A 25,185-nucleotide genomic window follows, 5' to 3' on the forward strand; every position below is an offset into this window, starting at 1 on the left:
ACAAGATGAAATCACCTCAGTGAGTATAAATGAGGGAGAGGAGATCCAAGAACTGAGGTCTTGGCAGTCCAGTGTTTAGAGGCTGGGGAGATGAGGAAGAACCAGCAAAGGAGACCAAAGAAAGGTTTTCAGGTAGGAAGAAAAAGTAGGAAATTTTGTTGTTTTAGAAGTCAAGTAAAGAATGTTTAGAGGAGGAAGAGGGTGAGTCAACTCTGTTTATGAGATGCTGCTGTTTGTTCAAGTAAGAGGGAAGAGAAATATTTAATGACCCAGAGAGCATTTGTGACCTTCACAAGGGGCAGTGGAGTTGAAAGCTTAATTGAGATTGATTGTCAGAGAGAATGGGAGGAGAAGAATTGGAGACCCTAAAATAAAACTTTTTCCCCAAGTTTTGCTTTAAAAGGGAGCACAAAACTTACTCTGGAAGATGTTATTTGGAAATTTGTATTAGTTAAATAAAGATTTTAAAATTTTTCTGAAAAAGGCACAATACCAGTAATGCCACATTTTTCTGATATGTCTTGTGAAGCTGAGAATCTTATCTTTATATTGGCCATTTATATTTCCTTATCTGTAAGTTGCTTGTTCATTTTCTTTGCCCATTTTTCTAATGGATATATTGTCTTAATTAGTCTATAAGAATTTTTTGTTTTAAGTAAGCTCATAGAGTCATTAATCTAAGGCAAGGAATTGGCAGACTATGACCTATAGGCCCTGTCTGTTTTTGTCAATAAAGTTTTATTGGAACATAGCCACACCCATTTGTTTACATATTACATATTATTTATCATTAGTTTGTACCATAAGGACATAATTGAGTAGTTGTGTCAGAAACCATAGGGCCCACAAGATTGAAAATACTTATGTTTTGGCCATTTACAGAAAATATTTGCCAACCCCTGATGCAGGGCATTAGTTTTGTCATATTTTCTGTGAATTCAAGAAAATTTCTATTCAGTATAATTCTGAACATGGGAAATTAACCCCTAATGTAAATTCTGTCTTCTAATCCTCTACAACACACTTTTTCCATCTTCATTTAATGGAATTTTATTAACGATAACAGTCATCAGAAAGCTATTAAACATCTTTGTCTCAGCTCTTTCCCAAAGTTGTTAGGGTTACCAAAATTATAAGATTTGGTGCCTCCTCTTAGGGAGCTTACTGTCTAGTGTGGTTGAAAGGAGAGAATACCACAGATAGAACTGTATGTTCAAGAGTGCCAACTTACAATGAGGCTGTACTCAAGATGGGAGCAATTATAGCAGAAACCATGGAAGACAGATTCTGAAAAAGTCTTAACATGAGTATTTGGATGAGTTTCAGGAGACCCAGAAACTACTTGAAATTATATGTAAACCTGTCTGTGTACACGGGCTTTTGATTATTATTCTGAGTTGACAGAGGTTCACTTAGAGTCTCTAGAGGCTTGGTGAAGAAAAAAAATTAAAGAAATACAGGGCCTTTTTCCTTTCTGTGGACTCTGTTAATACCATTGTTTAAATCCCAAGTTCTTTATTAAATGAAACTCGAGCATAAATTTTAATTCTATTTGTCTATTTTAAGCCCTCAATGAGTGTTTTAAATGTTGAGAATCCAGTCATGTCTTCTAACCGTATTTGGAAAATGGGAATTGGGTGGAAAGAGTGTTTTGAGTTAAATGAAGGAATTGCAAGCTAAGCTTGACATATCTGTCGGAGGAGAGGGAGCTAACATGCATAAAGGAGGCAGACCAAAGCAGGCCAAATTGCTCTGCTATGTTCTGAATAATCTGGCTTGAAGTTACCCTAATTGGATCCAGGGCTAATTTTGTTCTTTGGGAGGTATGACAATTTGCTAAATAAAGACTAAGTAAACCTTCATCTTAAGCAACTTGATTACTCCGTTTCTGGAAACTCTGGGAACTAGGAAACTACAGGAGTCACCACCCTCAGTATTAAAGGCAGGAATACTTGGAAAAGTATATATAGGAAAAAATGCTTTGTAATGAGTGTGCAGTCTATAAGGAGGAAAAACAAATTTTCATTTCATTGAACTGGGGTTGCTGGATGAGATCTTAAAACATTTCTAATGAGCACAGGATGGTAAATGGAAAGTTGATTTTCTAATACTCATTTATTTTAAAGTTTAAAAATATGAGAGGAAGGTATAGCTCAGTGGTAGAGTGCATGCTTGGCATGCACAAGGTCCTAGGTTCAATCCCCGGTACCTCCATTAAAAATAAATAAGTAAGTAAACCTAATTACCCACTGCCCCCCGCCCCCCCCCCCCAGTTTTTCTTTAATCTCATTAGTCTTTGTATGTATTGTTAACTTTCTTGTTTGTTTTTACTGTAGTCATGTTTTACAGCTTTATTGTTTCACACACTAAGATGTGTGAAAAAATATTGTAATAGATGAATCAGTCTCTGCCTATTTTCACCTAAAAACTCTTAAGTTTTTTTAACCTTGACTTCTATCATCAGGGCTTTTGGAATTGAAACCTTGGAATTTGGAGAAGAAATGCCGTATCAAAATCTTTATAATAGTGCTATATACCTCATGATTGCTTATTTAATTTTGGTTGCAGAATATGATGAAATTATTGATGCTGCTGGGGGGCCAGTTGCAGGGGTGTAAGGGGAAGAAATAGAAACCCAAACATATTAGTAATTTGTTCTTCTCCCCTAAGTGATTAAGTTAGTTGAGGAGCCATAGATATATTGACCAAAGGCCACTTCTGGTACCTCTGAAATTCTGTGTCATAATAATGCAATTGTATAGATATTTTTAGCAATATTTTTTGGTAGCTCTTTTTAATTGTTGGATTTTATTTGCCTCTTGTAAAAATTACTTAGCCTTTCTGAATGTTACTTTCCTCATCTACATGATAGCAAAAATACTGTTTAAAGTGTAAGATTATCTTGGGAATATGAAGTAATGTATGTCAGGCACCTAGCTCAGTTAGTTGTTGGCACTGGTATCAAAGTAGCTACTACTTTTTTTTTTTTAGCACCTTTATTGTGGTATGGTTTCTGTACAGTAAACTACACATATTTCAGATGTACGATTTCATGAATTTTGATAGGTGTATACCCCTGTGAATCCACCACCCCAATCAAGTTAGCTAACATTTCCATCACTCCCCAAGAGGTGCAATTCCCAATTTATCCCTTCCCACCCTCTTTAACCCCTAGTAACCGTAAGTTTGTTCTCTGTCTGTGAGTTTATTGCTGTTTTGTAGATAAGTTCATTTGTGTCTTTTAGATTCCACTTATAAGCGACATCATATGGCATTTTTTCTTTCTCTTGCTGGCTTACTTCATATAGAATGACAATCTCCAGGTCCATCCATGCTGCTGCACGTGGCATTATTTTATTCTTTTTTATGGCTGAGTATATTCCATTGTGTGTATATTCCACATCTTCTTTATCCAGTCATCTGTTGATGGACATTTAGGTTGTTTCCATGTCTTGGCTATTGTAAATAGTGCTGCTGTGAACATTGGGGTGCATGTGTCTTTTTGAATTATATTTTTCTCCAGATATATGCCCAGGAGTGGGATTGCTGGATCGTATGGTAAGTCTATTTTTAGTTTTTTAAGGAATCTCCATACTTTCCTCTGTAGTGGTTGCACCAATTTACATTCCCAGCAACAGTGTAGGAGAGTTCCTTTTTCTCCACACCCTCTCCAACATTTATCATTTATAGACTTTCTAATGATGGCTAATCTGACTGGAGTGAGGTAATATCTTGTTGTTTTGATTTGCATTTCTTTAACAATTAGTGATGTTGAGCATCTTTTCATGTGCTTGTTGATCATCTGTATGTCTTCTTTGGTGAGATGTCTATTTAGGTCTCTGTCCGTTTTTTGGATTCGGTTGCTTGTTTCTTTGATATAAAGGTGTATGAGCTGTTTGTATATTTTGGAAATTAGTCCCTTGTTGATTGCATCATTTGCAAATATTTTCTCCCATTCTGTAGGTTGTCTTTTCATTTTTTTGATAGTATCCTTAGCTATGCAAAAGTTTTTAAGTTTAATTAGATCCCATTTGTTTATTTTTGCTTTTATTTCTATTACTCTAGAAGCTGGTTCAAAAAATATATTGCTGTGAATACATAGTGTTCTGCCTATGTTTTCCTCTAGGAGTTTTCTAGTATCTGATCTTACATTTAGGTCTTTAATCCATTTTGAGTTTATTTTTGTATATGGTGTTAAAGAATGTTTTAATTTCAGTCTTCTATAGGTATGACTATTACTTTTAAGTAAAACTTTTATTATCTTTAGGATAACTTTTCCCTTTCTCTTTTATGAACTATCCAGTAACCATTAGAATAACTTAATGATTCAACTTGTCTGGTCAAAATATTAGGTGTTTTGAATTTGCCGGTAATTTTTTGTTGTTGTTGTTATTCTCACAACCACTGTTTTAGTTTTAATAATTGAATGTAGAGTCTAAATGATTTACAGTAGTTGTTTTCATATTTTATTAATCTATTGATGACAGTAAATTACTAAGTAAGATTCTTCATTTTAAAATCTATGTTATTTAGTGGGGAAGGTATAGCTCAGTGGTAGAGCACATGCTCAGCATGCATGAGGTCCTGGGTTCAATCCCCAGTACCTCCATTAAAAACTAACTAAATAAACAAACCTCATTCCCCTCCCCAAATAGATAAATAAAAATAAACTATAAAATCTATGTTGTTCAATTTTTTTCCATGTTAAGAGTTTGTTATGAATTTGCAGGAACATTTAAAAGTAGACTTGGTTATTTATTTCTACCAGTTCTTACTCCATTTTTATCCCCAGTGTTTTACATTTTGAGACTCTGATTTCATGAAAGATTATTAACTGGATAATTACACCGGAAGTGTAAACTATAATGAGCTGTTACAAATGCTAATGGAAGAAAATTTCCTTTTCTATTTTTGTTACAGAAGAAGTAGAAAGTAATGAAAAGGACAGCAAACCGGAGGAAGAAGAGCAAGTAACACATGAAGATGAAAGACCTTCTGAGAAAAGTAAGCATGCACAAACAAACCTGAAATAGTTTTTAAAATTATTTCTGCTTTTAAGGTTGTGGAAAATACTTTCCTACACATAAGGTGACTGTAAAATTTTGCAATTTAAGTAAGCCATAGTTAAATCATCTTGTTGATGGCAACCCAAGGATCTTTGGAAGTATTATTTATTTCATATACTTCATTGTTTTATTTTGTTTGTACTTTTCATTGTTCCATAAGATTTAAGCTTACTATTTAGTAAAGTGCTATCTGAATGTCTTGAGAGAAATTGTTTTAGATTTGCATTTAGAGCTTAGGACTATAGGAATTTTGTCTGGGGAGATATAGGTGAATGGAAATATGTGTCTCAGTCTACTTAAAACATTCTTAAGCTTAATGGGAAGTGTAAACAATGTGATGGAGCATCATTAGGTTTATAGGAAGATCACTGGGACTAGAAGTCAGGGAACCTGGGTTCTGTAACACTCCCCGTCACACTGCTCTCCATCTGTGACTGTGTAAGTTGTGATTACAAGCGAAATCGTAGAATAGATTTGGATTTAAAAAATAGGCATATAGAGTGAAGTTGAGAGGGATAGGTATAGTCATATCTGGGTATTTGCCTTTAATAAGTGTGGAAATTTTAGTATCTTTCCTTTTTATTTATTGAAGAAGAAACCAAATAAAATTTGCTTATGATCTCATGAGTGTTACTAGTATTTGAAGCAGAAATTTTTTCAGTGAAGGTCTTTTTTTTTGTTGTTGTTAACATTTTTTGATTGAGTTACAGTCATTTTACAATGTTATGTCAATCTCAGTGAAGGTCTTTGAATATCTATGCTCTACCAAATTTGCTTTTATAATGATACTAATTTTATTATTTTTATATATTTGAAATGTGTTAAGATATGTTAAGAAGGCTGATGATTAAGGAAGAATTTTCCTAAATTTACTGAAGAGGAAGGATTAAATAATTAAAATGCATAGTTGTTTGAAATATGTGATATGAAAATGAATACTGAGAAGTCTGTGAATAAATATTGAATTTTGTTCACAAATTCGTATGCACTGTAGATTTTAGTAAAGGGAATGAATTTGAGATGACTTCTTCTCATCTCATATTGTTAATCTTCCGTCTTAATACGACGATTTCAAGGAAAGAATATTCTGTGTTCACATTATTTGTACATTGCTTATTTAGCCATTAGAAAGTTCTTATTTAGCGTGTTGAAAATCATTTCAAGTTTAAAACTAAAAGCTATCTATTTACTTTTCTGATCACATAAACAATTCATAAAATAATTGAGAGTGCTGTTTTGGTAGCTGGAAATAATATTTTGCTGAGGATGGAGAATAGGCATTAAGGTCTATCTATAATAAAAACACCTAACTAATCATCATACTCTTTTTTCTCAGGTGAATTTTTTAGAAGAAAACGTTCTAAATCAGAGGACATGGACAATGTACAGTCCAAACGCCGTCGATATATGGAAGAAGAATATGAGGCAGAATTTCAAGTAAAGATTACAGCCAAAGGAGATATAAACCAGAAGCTACAAAAGGTGTTAGAGATTTTAAGTTAAAATCATATTAAATAAAAAGCACCAACATCTTATTTTTCTAGGTTTTTGACATTATTCTGTATTTTGCTGACATATTCAGGTTTTTCATAGAAATGGAGAATTTGAAGTGGTTGAGCTTATTACCTTTACTAATTTAATTTTAGAATTTCTTCTGACTCTTTTGAAGCTACTTGGTTTTTTTTTTTTAGATATGGTAGTAATTATCAAAGTGGAAGAGAATTTATGATTTTTTTTTGCTTTAGTAACAAAACTGAATTATCAGTTTTCAGCTTTTTATTTTTTCTTCTATATTGAACTTTATTCTAGTGGAAACATTAGAGTCTTATATGTTAACATTTTTAACTTTTATAATTTTCATCATAAGCTGATTTCATCGCCACAAGTCTCTACATTCTAAAATCTTTGTTTTGTACTTTAGGCTTAGTATTAAAAATGGTATGGACAAGGATTTAGAGGACTAAGGAAAGGGAATATTTAAAGTACAGACTTTTGAAACTTTCCCTGTATGTGTTAGACTGGAGATAGACATAATGAAAATATAAGTTATTTTAATACATTTTTCAATATATGTTCACAAATGTTGATAACAAATGCATTTTTAAGAGAAGAATATGAAACTCAGCTGAAATGAATTTTTCAAGGTCTTGTAGAATTAATGATGAAATTATAAATAATCTAGGTCAATGTTTTTCCGCTCAAAGTATAAATATCCCCGTTAAAGAAATAGTGAGACAGTAAAAACGTGGTTTTTTTCTCATAGAGTGTTTTTGTTTATTGTACAGTAATAATAATGTTTATTTTGTCTGTCTTATAGAACTATTAGAAATATGAAGATAGCTATGTGAAAGAATTTTGAAAACTTCTATATGTACTGAGGGTTTACTCCTAGAGCAGCGTTTTTTGAGTATGATCCATGTACATGCACCGTGTATTCTGTTTGGGGTCCATGATGGGATAAATATGGAATTTGTGAGTAGGCACTTAGAAATGTTTTATAGAAATTTCATAGTGCAGTGGCATTCTTAGTGTCTCACAAAAATATCATCTGTAATGGATTAGAGAATTTAAAAACTGGTCTCCCTTCAACTGGTTTCCTTTAAATCACAATGGAGAGTGTGGGAAGAAAATAGTAAAACTTCAGTTTCAAATTGTTTTAAATATTTCACCCTCCAGAAATTTTCTATTTTTAGCATATATTATTCTCTTAGGGTAGATATTACATATGTAGAAGTGGAAGAATTCAGCACATAGACTTGTATTATAGATACCAGTATGGGTTTTTTTGTTTGTTTTTTATTAAACTGGCTAGTATATTAGTACTGTCTTATTAGTACTTAAGAATATTTACTGCTTGCTGTGTGCTGCTTGCTCAAATTCTTTGTTATAACAAAGGAATATATATTTCTTCAGGTTGTACAGTGGTTGCTGGAAGAAAAATTGTGTGCACTACAGTGTGCTGTATTTGATAAGACACTGGCAGAATTGAAAACACGAGTGGAAAAGATCGAGTGTAACAAGAGGCACAAAACAGTTCTTACTGAACTACAGGTTTGTACACTACCTTGCATTGCATACCTATGTGTCATCATTTTTATAACTTGTTTTTTGGGACATGTTTTTGAAGTTGACAGTGAAGTAATTTAACTTCTAAGTATTAGAGGTAAAAGGAACCTCTGCTGGTTTGCTAGGGCTGCCATAAAAAAAGTGCCATAAACTGATTGGCTTAAATAACAGAAATATATTGTCTCATAGTTCTGAAGGCTGAAAATTCAAGATCAAGCTGTTGTCAGGATTGGTTCTTTCTGAGGGCTGTGAGAAAAAATCTGTTCCATATGTCTCCTCTAGATTCAAATGGATTACTGACAGACTTTGGCATTCCATCACTTGTAGAAATATCACCCTGATTTCTGGCTTCATCTTCACATGGTGCTGTATCTGTATGTTTGTCAAACTGTTTCCAGATTTCTCCTTTTTATAAGGATACCGGTCATATTGGATTAGGATCCGCCCTATTCCATTATGACCTCATCTTAACTACAGTTGACCCTTGAACAATATGGGGGTTACAGCCCCTGCGGTTGAAAAATCTGTGTACTGTTATCTGCCTCAAAAAAAAAGGAGGAGTTGATAAATGACTCACCCAAGGGTACTAAGCTGAAACAGTTCAGATAGAATCAAAATTCAAATGCTAGTTCTTTTGATTTCACGTACTGTGATCTCTAACTGAACACAAACTTTCCCCTATACTTAATTTCAAGATCTGTGAAAATGAAAATACTAGTATTGTATTAGTTGAACAAAAATCATGTGTAATTGGACTGTACAGTTCAAATCCATGTTGTTCAAGGGTCATCTGAAATTACCTCTACAATGACCCTATTTCCGAATATTGTTTTTAAGTTCTTCAGCTTAAAGCCTACTATATCATATTATACTTTAGTAAATAATTATATACTTTGTTAAATAATTTACTGTATTTTGGGTACAGCTGACAATAAACTACTTGAAAATACTGCAATATATAGTATTTCTGTATCTCACTCCATAGCAGTAGATGAATGAATCTTCCTGATATGTATATATATTTGTTTGTTATATTTGACTTACTTCAGCAGAATCCAGTATGTTTTATAAAATTCAAAGTTAAAACAAGTAGTTGAATCAACAGTGGCTTAGTATACATTTTACTTTAAGGAATATGTAATTTAATATTACTTAGTATTAATGGCTTCCTTTTTTTTTTTTTTACCACTGCAGTTACAAAAAATAGACTTTTAAGGGACTTGTGATCCTTTTGCCATAGTGTAAAAACTTACCATAGTGTGTTGACAACTTTTCCATAAAAAACCCAGTTGAAGTTTGAGTATTCATAGTGATTTGAGAGGATTCATGTCTTCCTATTTGGGAACATGGTGTATCACTATTGACTCATGCTTTCTTTTTCTGTCCTTTTTCTTCATAATGGTCTTGAAATTTTCTTTTTAGGTGTGTTCTTAAGTACTTACTTGTATTAAAATATCTACCATTTGTGAAACCTTTTTCTCATTACAATTTCTCACTGATTGTTGTTGATATATAGGAAAGATATAGAATACGTTTTCCTTTTATTATTTAGTTGCTAATCATTACTATTTATCATTTACCAGTCATTACACCTCATTCCTTTTCCTTGTTTTTATTTCATTGCCCTGTCACCAGAGCTCTAAATAGCAGTACAGATAAGGCATCCTTGTCCTATTGTCAACACTAATGGAAATATTTCCAAAGATCCACTATGAAATACAATACTTACAACAGGTTTCTCATAATCTTTATGAGACTGAAGGTACTTCTCTCCTTTTTTTCCCCAAGAACAGCTGATCAATTTTAGCAAGTCTTCCTTAATTGGTATCTACTGAGATGATCACACAATTTACCCCATTCCTCTGTTAGTACAGTGAAATGCACTTGTTAATACTGAACGTGCCTTGCATTCATCAGAGAAACCTATGCTGGGAAGTAAAACTGCCCTGTATTTGTTCTTGTTCCACAGAATTCCACAGTTGGGTTTGCTTCATAAAATATTTTTGCTTTTTTTAGGCCAAGATAGCCAGGCTAACCAAACGCTTTGGAGCAGCCAAAGAAGATCTTAAGAAAAGACAAGAAGTAAGAATTTCTATTCTTGCATAATGAATATTTAGCTTTAAGTGGTAGTCTTAAGAAGTGCTGACTTAGGAGTAAAATCTTTCTTTATTATAGGACTAAAATTTGCTTTTATACTGTGCACTTCCTGCATGCTATTTCTGGAGCTGCAGATCTAGAGCAAATTATTCACTCTTTCTAATCCTTACTGTTTTCTACATCAACACTTATATTAACCTATTTATATTAAGACATTCTTGAAGTTGTATTTTCTATTCATCTTATAATTATGCTTTGGGGGATTTGTCTTACCATGTTTATTTTTTCACATACAGGCATACTTTAGGGATATTGTGGGTTTGGTTGCAGACCACCGCAGTAAAGCAATTATTTCAAAAAAGCAAGTCATAAAATAATTTTGTAAAATATGTAAAAAATTTTTTTGTTAAAATGCGGAAGTTGTGTTTATACTCTACTATAATTTGTTACGTGAGCAATAGCATTCTGTCTGAAAAACAGTGTACATATCTTAATTTAAAAATACAAAAACGTCTAAGATCACCGATCACTGATCACCATGTCAATATAATAATAATGAAAATGTTTGAAATACTGTGAGAATTACTAAAATGTGACACAGAAACACAAAGTGAGGAAATACTGTTGGAAAAATGGTGCCAATAGACTTGGTTGATACAAACCTTCAATTTGAAAAAAAATGCAGTATCTGTGAAGTGCAATAAAATGAAATATGCCTTTACTGTCTGTATCCTAGTCTAGTTTATTATTTCCTCCAAAATATTTTGTTACTACACTGCCTTGGGTAGCCCTTGTTCTCTTCCTTTCTTCCCCTAGTTAAGTCCAAACATAGCATAGCACAGTAGTCTCTGTTTTTTGTTGTTTCCTTATTTATTCTATAATACGTATTTTTAATATAGCACTTGTACACTACAATATTGTTTTTAGTTGAATTTTTTTTTTCATTTGAGCAAGTTACACTTCTGTGTATCTTGATAGCTCCATTACCTGGCACACAGTAATTGCCAATAATAATGATTTAAGTAGTAGTCATTATTCCTATAGGATTTTTCTGTCTTGATTCATTTTCAAATCTTCTTTACTTGAAACAAAATTTATTTTGAAATAATAGTGACAGACATACAGGAAGTTGCGACAATAGTACATAGACTCCTGTGAACCATCACTCAGATTCTCCCAGTGGTGAAATCTTCTGTAACTGTAGTACAATATCAAAACCAAGAAACTTAAGTTTTGTAGACCTCATCAGTTTCCATCAGTTTTTACATAAATTAATTATGTGTGTTCCTGTGCAAGTTGATGTCACCTAACCTGCCACCACAGTCAAGACACAGAACTGTTGCCTCACCATAAAGGAACTCCCTCATACTGCTCTTTTATAGTTTTAACCTTGCCTTGATGCTACCCTCACTCCCTGTACTCTGGCAACTACTAATCTGTTCTGCATCTCCATGTTCTTTTCACTTAACTTTTTAAGCTCTGACTTCTCTCTTTTCTTGAGCAACTGACAGTAGGTTTTTATCCTTGTTTACAAGGCTAATTTCATCAAAGCCGTATTTGGCCCTAGCCAAAGATTTTCTTATTTTTTATAGTCTTCTTCGATGATGTAATTAATTCTCTGATTTTAAACTCTACTTTTTCAGCTTTGTTTCTTTGTCACAATATAAAAACTATGCTATTTTATTTCATATATTAAAAAATTGGTATAAACCTTTTTTAAACCTTTATTTCCTATGCTTAAACCAAAAATAGGGGTTTGAAAGTTTCTTATTGTTTTGTACAGTATGAAATTCTATTTTTTTTTACTTTCATCCTTGCTGTCTGAACTAAGCAGTGCTGCCCACCGTGTGCTTTTCCAGTGTTTGTGCATATCAAATTTGTCCTCACAACTGCTTTTCAGTTCTTCTTGTTTAGTCAAAGGAGACAGGCACAGACTTTAAAGAATAAACACGAAATATTACAACCCCTAGAAAGTTTGTTTTGAAGAGCTATAAGTAGTATGGTAACAAGGACAAATACTATGTAAGTCCTAAAGATTGGAAAATATTGGAAAAGATTAACTTGAGCAATTATTATGTGTGGTGCTTGAAGAAAATGTTAAGGTGGTCTTTAGTCTTTCAAATTTTGTTCCTTCTTTAGTTTGTGGGTAAGGCCAATTTCAAATTTCAACACTTGAGCTGTCTTTCTATTCATTCTTGTTAATTCATTTCTTATTTATTTATTTTTTGGTGTATCTTCTATAAGTATTTTCTCTGGTTATTATGGGGATTATGTAAGATGTCTTAAGTTTACAACTATTTTAAACTGGTAACAACTTAACTTCAGTCATATCTTTCTTCCCAACACTTTGTTGTTGATATTGTACAGTTTATCTTTTTGTGTTGTGTATACTTTAACATAGATTTACAATTATATTTTATGCTTAAATTCTAGATCAGAATGAAATGTGATTTTTGCACCAACTTTACAGTAATACAGAATTCTGCATTTGTGCATTTACTTTTATGAGAGAATTTCATATTCTCATTTGTTTTCAAGTTGCTATCTAGTGTTCTTTCATTTTTACTTAAAGGATTCCTTTTAGCATTTCTTGTGTGGTGAGGATTTAGTGGTGATTAATGCCCTCAGCTTTTTATTTACTGGGAAAGTCTTAATTTCACCTTCATTTTTGAATGTTAGTTTTACTGGTTACAGTATTCTTGCTTGGCAGTTTTTTTCTTTCATCACTTTGAATATATCATTACACTCCCTTGTATATAGGTTTCCGCTGACAAAACCACTGATAATCTTATGGAAATTGCCATAATTGTGATGGGTTGCTTTTCTTGCCATTTAAAAAAATCTTTGTGACTTTTGAGAGCTTGGCTATAATGTTTTTTAGTGTAGGTCTATTTGAATTAGTCTAGTTGGAGGTTTTTCATTTTCTTGAATTTGTCAATTTTCTTCCTCAAAGTTGAGAAGTTTTTGGCCATTATTTACGTAGGCTTTCTGCCCGTTTTCTCTGTTCTCATTCTGGATCTCCCACATTTGAATGTTGATTTACTTGATAGTGTCTCATAAATCCCTTAGTCTATCTTTACTTTTTTTTCATTCTTTTTTCTGTTTGATTCTCTAACCCAGTAATTTCAAATGACTTGTCTTCAAGTTTGCTGATCTCTTATTCTACTTGATACAGTGGATAGTCTTGCTGGATAGAGTATCCTAGGCTGCATCTTTTTTTCATTCAGGACTTTGAATATATCTTGCCACTCCCTTCTGGCCTATAGTGTTTGTGTAGAGAAATCAGCTAAAGAGAGCCTTATGGGGGTTCCCTTGTAACTCACTCTTTATTTTTCTCTTGCTGCCTTTAGGATCATTTCTTCATCCTTGACTCTGGCCATCTTGATTATGATATGTCTTGGTGTGGGTCTGTTTGGGTTCTTCCTGTTTGGGACCCTCTGAGCCTCCTGTGCTTGGATATCTGATTTCTTCTTTAGGTTTGGGAAGTTTTCAGTCATGATTTCTTCAAATAACTTTTCAATCCCCTTTGTTCTTTCTTCCCCTTCTGGAACCCCTATTATGCGTAGATTGGCACACTTTATATTATCCCATAGGTCCCTTATATTGTTTTGATTGTTTTTTATTTGTTTTTCTCTCAGCTGTTCTGATTGGGTGCTTTCTGTTGTCCTGTCTTCTAGGTCACTTCTTTGTTCCTCTGCATTATCTAGTCTGCTTTGTACAGCCTTCACGTCAGCTCTCATCTCAGCAAATGAGTTTGCTAATTCTACTTGGTTCTTCTTTATAGCTTCTATTTCATTTTTGACATATTTTATATCTCTAAACACTATTTCTTTTAGTTGCTTCAGTACTTTGATCACTCCTTTTTTGACATCTTGATCTAGTAGGCCATCAATGTCTATTTCCTTGATTGTGCTTTCAGGGGATTTCTCTTGGTCTTTTAATTGGGAGTGGTTCCTCTGCTTCTTCATATTGCTCATATCTTTCTGGCACTGTGGCTTAAGGAGTATCAGTTATCTAGTTCTCCTGGAGATGGTGTGCTCTTAATTTTATCAAGAAGTCTTTGTGTCTTCGCCCTGTTTTATGAACTCAGCTTGCTGTTTTCAGAGGCCCTCTGTTGGCGCCCTCATCTGCGCTGCTCCCAGTGGCTGTCAGCTAGCAGATCGCGCCCCGTCCCACCACTGGGTCAGGTGCTGAGCTCTTTCCCTGTGGGTGGGAGGGTCACTCCCCCTTCGGATGCCGCAGTCAGATGCTGCACTCGGGCAAGGCAGGTGGGCAGATCACGCCCCCTCCCAGCACCATGGTCAGGTGCTGCATTCCTGCCAGGAAGGCGGGTGGCTGCCCGCCCTCTCCCAGCTCTGGTAGCTCTGCTGCTCTGTGCAGCTACCCGCTTCGCCTCGGGTCGGCGCTCCGAAGGTAGGCTCGCAGAAGACCGCGGAACTGCCCCATCCCTGCTCTGTGCCAAATCTCAGCTCCTTGTTTGTCTTGGCAGCGTGAGTTCTCTGAGGTGCCAGAGCAGAAAGATCCTATCTGCCTTGGGCTGTAAACAAGTCTCAGTTCTGCCTAGGAGGTTGTGGAGCCCCCGCGTGCAGATTCAGGGCTCGGCCCCGCCCTCGCCCGGGTGCTGCGCACAGGAGGATATGGCGGCTGTGACTGCGCCCCGTCTCTCTTCTCACAAGAAGCGCCAGTAATGGCAGCGCAGGTCTGAGGAGACAAAGGCTATGGCACCCCTCCCCCCAGGGTACACTAGCCATGTTGCTTTGCTTTTTTCACAATTTATGGGGGACCGAGGTTATTCTGCTCCATATCCCCTCCCAGCCATGGTGCGCATCACCCTGCAGTCCCCCGGGGCTGCCTCAGTGCAGCCACCCCAGTCCTCCGCCCAGCTCAGGCGGCCCGTTCCAGCCCCAGCTGCCAGCTTGCGTCTCGGGCTGGGTGTCGCGGGAACCCTCTGTGCCCATTTAACTCAGTTCTGTTGGTCAAGGGGTGCTCGGGGCAAATCTGAGCCTTGGAGGCTCCCCCTCCATCCCACTGGCCTCTCCGTTGGAGAGAGGAGACCCAGCAAACGAGCGCCAGTCCTCCTTTGCTGCTCCCTCCCCACAGGATCGGTCCCACACTGTTTTGCTTTTTCTTCTTTCTTTTTTCCTTTTCTCCTACCAGATTTTTGGTGTCTTTGTCTTTCGAAGAGGGCGATGTTCTGTCGGAGTTTAACAGGTGCTCTGGTTGGCTGAGTAGGTCTGAAGATGTGAGTTTTGGTGTATTTGTGGGAGAGGGTGAGCTACAAGCGTCCTTCTACTTTGCCATCTTGCTTCTTTTCCTCCTCTCATACCTTTTAAATTTTATTTATTTATTTATTTTTCATTGACATATAGTCAGTTTACAATGTGTCAATTTCTGGTGTACAGCATAATATTTTAATCGTACATATACATACATATATTCCTATTCATATTCTTTTTCACTGTAGGTTACTACAGGATATTGAATATAGTTTCAGACCTTTTTAGGGGTGCATTTTCTTGGAGCTTGTGTGTGTAATTTCCCACTTGAAAAGGTTTATCTGGTCCTACTTGAGAAGTTTCTGTCCCCCACCTGGTATCTGCCTTCCATATTGCAGTCTTGCTGCTGCTTTAGCAAGGCATGAATTTGAATTTCCCCCTGTTGTCTGTCTGCGTTACAGTTTTCCTGGTTTGGTACCAAGCACCCATACATTCAATGTGTCCTGCTTCCTCCAAGTCAGGTGAGACTGAAGCCAGTGCCTTGGGCAGTCCCCTGAAGAGCCAGAATGTTGTATGCAAATTCCACTCTTCTCTTTCCTTCCTGAAGGAAAGTATAGTTGTTGGGAATTTTCTCTTGATGACACCACACTGTGCCAAGAAAGGGATGGCGTATGGTGGGTTAAGTGCAATAGACTTTCCTACCTACTACCATGCACCTCTTTGGGGGCTTGCTTTCACTTGGGGTGCTATAATCTCTTAGCAGGTTTCTAGACTTCTTACAAGTGAAATTGGCCCTTATATTGTTAAGTCATTGCCTTCATGAGGGAAGGAGGGCATAGGATTTCCAATTCTGCCATCTTGCTGATGTCACCACACTGTAGTGGTGTTTAAAGTCTTCCATCTAATGACTCTAATCCATGTTACTTATTTATTTATTATGCTTATTCTCCTCCTTTTTTCCCCCCTGAAATGTTGTTTATTTTCATTTTAACTATTTTGATTGTGGTAATTAGTCAAAGACTTGCTAGAGGATGCAATTCTTTCCCCTAAATTTTCTAAAAACATTTTCATCGACACTGCATTGTAACTTTCATTTTGTTTCTATTTCAAATGTTTTTGTGTCCATAGCCAGATTCTAAGCACCTTTAGAGCAGTTTATCTTAATTCTATCTTTTGTCTCATCTATGTATATAATTTTAACCAAACTGTACTGTTTGGTTAAAATTATCCTTTAATCCTTTAAAAAGCAGCAAGATATACTTGTTGAGAAGAGTGACTAGTGGCATCTGCTTGATGTGATCCTAAGCACTTACCACCTTTTGTTTGATAGTATAATCATTATACTTAATTAAGTCTTGGGTGGAGTTATTTATTTTTCTCAATTTAAGAAATAAGTGATAATAGTGTCATTAATGATGGAGGCCCAAATAATGGTAATTAACATGTAAATCTTAGGACTCCGTTTCTATATTCCCTGTATTTGGGGCAAAAAAGGCTTAAATTAGTTTATATTGAAGTTTAGAATCGGGACATCTTTCATGAAATTATAAGTCACATAGTGGCAAGTAATTTTTTGAACAAAAATCGTAAAAGTAATTTTGATTGAGAATTTTGATTTGTGACCTAGGATGGCACTTAATTGGTAATCAGTTACTTCTAGGCAAAAATAAATTATTATCTTGTTTGTTGAATTTTTGTTTGAAATCTGGTACCTGCTCTGCCTGACATATAGGAGGCATTCACTAGGTGTTTATTGAATGAATGTGTCTAGTTATTCTTTAGATTCATGTTGTTGATGTTTACTGAACCCTTAGAGCATGTAAGCCATTTTCACATCCTTTATTTTATTTACTCTTTTCAAAAATGGTGGTCTGTAATCATTCTACTCATTTTTCATATGGTTGTTTCAATAGACAAAGGAATTTGTGTAAGGGGTTTAACAATGCCAAGATTTAGTTTTTTTGTTTGTTTTTTTGTCAGCTAGTAACATTTTCCTCTGTATTATAGAAATAACAGACAACATACTGACAAAGCATTTAAAGGTTTTATTTTTAAAGATTCCTTGTGAATTGGGTTTAATTTTACTTTGGTATTTTCTTCCTCTAGAATCCACCAAACCCACCTGCATCACCAGTAAAGTCTGTAGTTGATATCAGCAGCAATAACAATGTACCCTACAGGTAAGAATTGTAAATAGCCTGTTTATCAAGCTTTTAAATAATAGAACAAGGTTCTGATTTTTTTTTTTAATTTTGCAGAAAAATCTTGGAATATGATCCTGTGTATTTATGTAGTGTTTTCTTAAGTATTTGATATACTGAATCAAGTATATTTCTTTCTTTTTTGCTTTGTTGTAATTGTTGACTTGTGAATATTAATTTTGCTAATTTATTACAAGGCTTTCTTTGGTTATTGCAGATTTTTTTGACTACTTATCTAAGTAGTAGAGAAATGCTTTGGTCAGGGGTGATAAATACTAATTTGTGCAGATATTCAGATCTACATTTGATTTTCAGATTAAAGTATTGAGGACATTAGAACATAGGAGGAGGACTGTTCCATAATGCCGTAGACCCCAGCGTTCCAGAGTCATTGTGCCAGCTTTGCTTCACTGCATTCACTCTCAGTTTAGTGCTTTCATGCCTAAGTCTAGCCACCCTTTTTTCCTATGGGCCACTCCTTTCTCTATACATAAATCAATATCCCTTAGAATGGCATATCCACTGACCATTTGTGTGTATATATATTTCATAGAAATGCAGGCACAGTGAGACAGATGCTGGAGTCCAAAAGAAATATAAGCGAGAATGCACCACCATCCTTTCAAACCCCTGTGAATACAGGTAATATTCTTGACACTGAAATACATTTTCTTAGGAATTGAAGGCTTTCGTTGTCTTTTCTTACATTCCCTTGAGGTTGAAACTGAGCACAGTTGTGTGAAAGTGAGTCCTAAGCACAAAATTTTAATTGAAAATCAGGATAACAGATATGCATGAAAATACAGAAATTCAAATCTCTTCTGTAGTGGTTCTCAAACTCTTGGGTCTTCATATCCCTGTATAATCTTAAAAAATTGTTAAGTATCCAAAAGAGAGCTTTGTTTATATGGGTGTATTAATTGAGATTTACTATGGTAAATACTAAAACATAAAATTTTTAAATGTTTATTTATTCACTCACTTAAAAATAATAACAAACCCATGTTATGTACCATAAGTAACATGTTTTGATGAAAAAAACTCCTTTCCAAGCTTAAAAAATTAGCAAAAGGAGTGTTACTGTCTTAAAGTTTTATATATCTCTTTTATATCTCCCTTAAAACATTAAGATGGCTGAAGGTACCTGGATTCTCATATCTGTGTTCAGTCTGCTGCAATTTGTTGTTTTGGTTGAACTTTGTGAAGAAAATTCAGCTTCATACAAATACGTGGTTGCTAAAGGGCTAGCCTTTTTAGAGAATTGTAGATATTCTTTGACATAGTCAAGTAGTAGTTTCTTAAAGATTAGTTGCAAAGCGAAATCAGAAACCACACCAGTAAGCTCTTCATTAGAATTTATTTGTCTGTCTTATGCTTGGATGGATCTTTTACTAATATCATTCATTGATCATTTAGAAATATTCACTGAGCATGTCTTCCAAACATTGGCATATTTCATTAATAAGTTTTTTTTTTAAATCATATTTATTTCACCATCAGTTCTTCTCAGATAAGTATTTAAAGATTTGGGAAGCTATAGACATTTTCCCCAAAGTTCGAATTTTCGTTTTTAAAACTCAAATTTTATTATTGCCAATAAATACTGTTGTTTTCTTTGAAGTAACTGCCTTATATGGTTTATTTTCAAGAAAAAATTTGCCAGATACCCAAATGTGAATAACCACGGTATGTAAGTCATTCTTTTAAGTAAACATCGTCTTCCATCAAAAAGGCTGTTAGCTCAGCTTACAGCTCAGTCGGTCATGCAAGCAGTTTTCCTTCAGCCAGCAGTCCTACTTTGGCATGCAGCAGTAATGCCTTATGTGTACTTCCTGTTTCTTCACATAGAATATTAAGACGACCTATACTTAGGGGTTGTGATTTAACAGAAGAGTCTTTACTACTTCGGGTCATGAACATTCTTCAATAACACTGGTTTTGTTTGTTTTTTCAATGTGCACATGTGGTATTAAAGAATGCAGTGAGTTTGGTACCACTACCTTGATTTTTAACACTGAGGCATCAGAAGTTTTATTCACCATTGCTTTTGCTCCATCAGTGCAAATGTCTACACAGTGAAAAAGTCAAATAATGTTTTATTATTGTTATGGAAATAGTTTTGACATTTCAAAGTTCTTAAAAGGATCTCAGTAACCCCTAGGTGTCTCCCTAGACCATACTTTGAGAATGGTTGCTCTAGTGGACCTATGATTTTGGAAAGACTACAAATCAATGAGAAGGAAACTTGGTCCTTGATTTGTTCAAATGAGGATAAACACAAATGGTTTCACTAAAATTACTATAAAACTTCAGTGACCAGCATTTTGATTTTCTCTGCTCTTTGGTTTCTGCTCCTTAATTCATCTCCCATCTTCACTGCATTATTTTCCACATCATGTGACATCAATAGAATGTTAATAGAGGCAGCCTCTCAGTAGTTCCTCTCCCAGGGAATTAAGTAAAATTTAATCCACAGATACAGGTTTCACATTGTTCAAATGATAAAATACCATGACCAACGTTACCAATTGTTCATTAATGGTACTCTTTCTAGATTTCCTATTTGAGTTTATAAATTTCCAGTGTTCTAAGGCATTCATAATATTTGCAGTGTAGGTTCGAAATTATCTATACAATTTTACCTAGTTTTCAGTGTTTTTTAGTTGTTTTTCCAATTAGTTTCTCTGAAGTAAATATAATAATTTTCAGAGACTGTTTTATACTGAGATAGCAGTCCTCCATCTTAATTATAAACCATGTGCTGTTTTCATAATGTACCAAATATAGATGCAAAAATGCTTCTATGAATTTAATCTAAGAATTCCAGAATTTAAATCTTGAATTAAAAAATTTCATTATGAGAGACTTTATTGTATATATCGCAATGCATTAAATTTGTATTATTTTATCTTAGCTGATAGAAGTAGCTATTTAAACTGATACTTCTTTTTTCTTTTTATAGTATCTTCAACCAATCTTGTCACTCCTCCAACAGTTGTCAGTAGTCAACCTAAATTACAGACTCCAGTGACTTCGGGTTCTCTGACAGCAACATCAGTTCTTCCTGCACCCAACACAGCTACAGTAGTTGCTTCTACTCAGGTGCCTAGTGGAAATCCCCAACCTACAATCTCTTTACAGTCTCTACCAGTGATTTTGCATGTACCTGTTGCCGTATCCTCCCAGCCTCAACTCCTGCAGAGCCATCCAGGGACTTTAGTGACCAATCAACCATCTGGCAACGTTGAATTCATTTCTGTACAAAGCCCACCTACAGTGAGTGGTCTCACCAAAAATCCAGTATCCTTGCCATCCTTGCCAAACCCCACTAAACCAAACAACGTTCCTTCTGTGCCCAGTCCTAGTATTCAAAGGAACTCTCCTGCCAGTGCTGCGCCGTTAGGAACAACACTTGCTGTACAGGCTGTTCCAACAGCACACTCTATTGTACAAGCCACGAGGACTTCTTTACCCACAGTAGGCCCGTCAGGACTCTATAGTCCAACAAATAATCGAGGTCCTATACAGATGAAAATTCCAATTTCTGCTTTTAGTACTTCATCTCCTGCAGAACAGAGCAGCACTACCACAACAAGAATTGGTAAGTCAGTATGTAGGTTGAATAATAGAAATGCAAGCATGTTAATAGTCTATAGATAATTGAATGTGTGTGTGTTAGTGGCTAGCATTATTTGACAAACAGTAAATAGAATTTCACAGAGACTGTTTTCATAAGCTTTTAGTTACCTAAGAGAAGTAATGTAAAGTGGGATTTGAGAGAGTTTAAAATTAAAAATTCACTCAGTTAGGAAAACTACTAAAAGATGAGTTACAAACGGCTGGGTGAATTTTTAATTTAAGCTTTGTAGCAATCATTATGAATTACTTTTATAATACATTTTCCAGGAACATCTGAATAGAACAAATATATTTTAAAGTATCTAACTGACATAATAAATCCTAATAGGAGGAAAATAAAAACCACATATCTTCCCTACCCGTTTGGAAAAATCCTATTGTGCATTCATCCCTCATACCTTGCAAATTTGAATGGTTTAGAAGTAGGTCTTTCCTCTTTAATTTACTACATAAAGTTTGCTTGCTTCCTGTTTTCACTTTCATGTGTTTTCCCATGTGACATATTATATGATTATGTTTAGATATGTGTACATACTTTGAAGTACTGCCAAAAGGAGAACTTGATTGTACTTGTATTTAAAGTCTGTAAAGCTCTGTTGTCTCCCTTGTTCCTAGAAAGTGTACATTTTGTATGCATTCTTGAACTTGCTTATTCTTCATTTCTGATTTCACATTTATCCCCACTACATTTGGAAAGACAGGAAAGAATGTGTAGGCATCATATGTATAACAAAATTGCAACAGTATCTGTCTCATTGACATAGAAAGTGACCATGAAATGTAAGAAACAGATTATAAAGTACAAAATTACTTTTACAAGTGAGATATATAAGCCTTGTTTTTAAATTTCTCATGTTGTCTTTAGTAGTGTACTTGCTCTCTAAAGTATATTTTCTCATGAAATCGTGATAGTGTTTCATAGAGTTATTGAGAGTAAATGAATGAGATAAAAATTAATATTGGTCTGAAGTGGAATATCGCCCTCATAAAGTTAATATCTAAGAGCAAATCTGAAATTTAAAATATATTATTAATATTAATATTTAAAACTTAAATATTTGCATAGTACAGTAATAGTGTTTCTTAGCATTATCTGTTATCACATCATTCCTTAGACACTAAAGATGCTTACTTTTAACTCGGGTCAGTGAATGAACAAGATTGGTGGGGGGGTTACTTCATAGCTCTCTAATTTCTTTTTCTTCTAATCCTTACTGTTTTTTAATGTCAGGTGGAAGGTGATTGTCATGGACATTGTTTTATGTGATTTTGGAGTTTTTCTTATGTATGAAATTTTGAGCCTAAGTTGACATTGTTTTTCATTCATGGTCATAAAATAAGATATATTCCTAAAAATAGAACTTTCCCTGAAAGACTATGACCTGAAAAGAAATAAATAACTTGAAAGATTATTTTGTTTAATGTTATGGATACTAGTACCCTAAACACTTCTATATATATCAGAATTATAATTAAATTTCATTATCCTGTTGACATTTTTATGCACATTTGTTGACCCAAAGGATATGTTTTCCGCAAAGTTATCTAGCTTAAAGCACTGTTAGCTGTAATGAGTGTCAGTCTGTTTTGTTTTCATTTAATTACTTGACTGTCCTTATTTTTGTATATATTAATAGTTTTCATAATCATTATTAATTAGTGTATCATTCTACTTTTATAATAATATACATTTATACTTATACTTAAAATTTTATATTTTAACATATATTTATTTAGCACCCAGAACCTTGTGCATGCTAATAAGCATGTACACTACCTCTGAGCTATATCCCTCCCCACAAGGAAAGCCTCATTTTGAGTTCTATTTAGAATGCTTACCTAGATTTGAAAGTAAATTTTTAGGTATTAACCAAAAATGTTAATGATAACCTTTGTATGTTGTTCATAATGTTAATTAGAATGAGATCTTATGAGATATTTTCTTTGATCATGCATAATTTCAGGGATGCCACAAATGGCATTAAAGTAGGCATTGAGCTATTGAGGCTTCCCAAAACCTACACTATAGCCAAATAGCAAATTTTGGCTGAGTATGAAGGTTGAAGCCAAACTTTAATACATCCATAAAGTGATAACTAATTAGTTACGTAATTAAAACTTCTTAAATTCTATGCTTCTGTAGGTATTATTTACTTAACAAGAACATGTGCTGTGTAACTAGACAGCATGCATTTGTATGCATTTTATTATAGCTCATGTATCCTCATAGAATAAGTCAGTATTTTTTGTGAAATGTAAAGTAAAAATTGTCCTAAGGACTATTTGGAAATTTAGAGGCCAAATTATAGCTAAGTTCATTCATTCATAAAATATTGAATACCTGTATTCTAAAATCCTGCAGATGTGCAGAAATAGTCCCTGTTCTAACCAAGCTCACAACCAAATAGGGATATTGGATGTTAAATAAATAATTAATTATAAATGTGAAGAGTGTGGAGATATGCAGGTTTCTGTGAGAGGATATGGGAGATCTGGAGTGATATGACCATGGAATGAGTAGAAAGATGGTGGAAAATAGGATTTTAAAGGATTTTTACTGAGAGGAGTGTGACATCCATGAACACTGGCTGCAGTGAGGGTAGTGGTTTCAAGGGAAAAAAATGGAGTTAGGGAGACCAGTTAGGAGACTCTTGTAGTGGTCTAGATGAGAGATGGTATAAAAATGCTTGAACGAAAAAAAAAAATAAAAATAAAAAATAAAAATGCTTGAACGTTGCATTCCATTCATTTTCATACAATTATCCTAACATCTACTAAGGGGCACTACTAATTGGCACTCTTGTAAAACCCTTTTATGATGCTGGTAAGACTGCACTGTTGGTTAAAAATGACAGTATCTTTTAAGAATAAAGAGATAGGGATGTTTCCCATATGATAGAAAGATTTTGAGGTACAGTTTTTGATTTTATACCCTACCAATTTTATTGCTTGATAGATTGATTTATATAACTTTTTTACTTTCAGAGTTCATCTAAAGTAGATATTATAGTAAAAGAAAACAAAAAAGATGCAGTGAAGCTATAAAATGTGACATTAAGAATCAAGAAAAAAACCTGTAATAAAGGGATAGGAGAAGTTAATTGAAAATCTGGAATAAGGAATATTATTACAGCTCTGTGAATAATTAACTCCTTTGCCCTGAGACAATTAGGTCAAAGAGAGAATCATGCTGGATAACAAAACTCTCATAATTATTAGTGTGTAGGGATGTGTGGGTGTGTAAAGAAATAAAACATTTTATTAAATACACTAAATCTTTCCTGAATCTTGAGTAGATTTTGTATGAGGATATTTCAAAGAAAGTAAGAATGAAGCTCCCTCACCTACTTGGCTTCTGAAGTTAACTTTTATTTTCAGTTGAAAATGAAAATCATTTAAAATCCAAATGAACGTGTTCTAACATTGTATATATTTTAAAAATAGGTAGTAAATTGCTGATATTTTGGTAATGTCATCAGTATATTTTAAAACTTGCCATGTAGGATCAGGAACCTGGAATTAGTTTTTAATTAAGTAGTATTTCAGGAACCTCACAGTTTAGAACAGATGCTTATTCATTATAAATGAAGTAATTTTAAGATTAAAAATATATATATAATTATTATTCCTACAAAAATAACTAAGATAATTCAGATAGGAAGAATTTGTAAGGGCCTCCTTTTTACTTCCCTAGCCAAGAAAAACATCTTTTTAACAAGTAGATATTTATCCTTATTTTTTGATGTATGGATTTATATATGAATATGTAAAAATACATAGTTCTATCTCCTATTCTGTTTTTTTTTTAATGTAAGTGATTTACTTTATATGTGTGTTATGAAGATTTATAAATGAAAGGAATGCCATATTTTGACCAAAGTTTTTTTTGACAGAAAGCAA

General features: G+C 34.3%; 1 protein-coding gene across 3 annotated transcripts in view; it reads left to right on the plus strand.

Moving 5' to 3' along the window:
* ATF7IP (activating transcription factor 7 interacting protein) overlaps positions 1-25,185 on the plus strand; it is a 95,214-nt gene that overhangs the window by 48,749 nt on the left and 21,280 nt on the right. For all 3 annotated transcript variants that reach the window (XM_074357242.1, XM_010946459.3, XM_010946460.3), the window contains 7 exons: positions 4,921-5,004; positions 6,403-6,548; positions 7,980-8,117; positions 10,149-10,214; positions 17,552-17,625; positions 18,200-18,288; positions 20,609-21,247. In XM_074357242.1, coding sequence (XP_074213343.1) covers positions 4,921-5,004; positions 6,403-6,548; positions 7,980-8,117; positions 10,149-10,214; positions 17,552-17,625; positions 18,200-18,288; positions 20,609-21,247 — 1,236 coding nt within the window. The remainder of the gene's footprint in view (positions 1-4,920; positions 5,005-6,402; positions 6,549-7,979; positions 8,118-10,148; positions 10,215-17,551; positions 17,626-18,199; positions 18,289-20,608; positions 21,248-25,185) is intronic.

The sequence above is a fragment of the Camelus bactrianus genome, chromosome 34 (assembly GCF_048773025.1).
Source record: "Camelus bactrianus isolate YW-2024 breed Bactrian camel chromosome 34, ASM4877302v1, whole genome shotgun sequence".
Classification (NCBI taxonomy): domain Eukaryota; kingdom Metazoa; phylum Chordata; class Mammalia; order Artiodactyla; family Camelidae; genus Camelus; species Camelus bactrianus.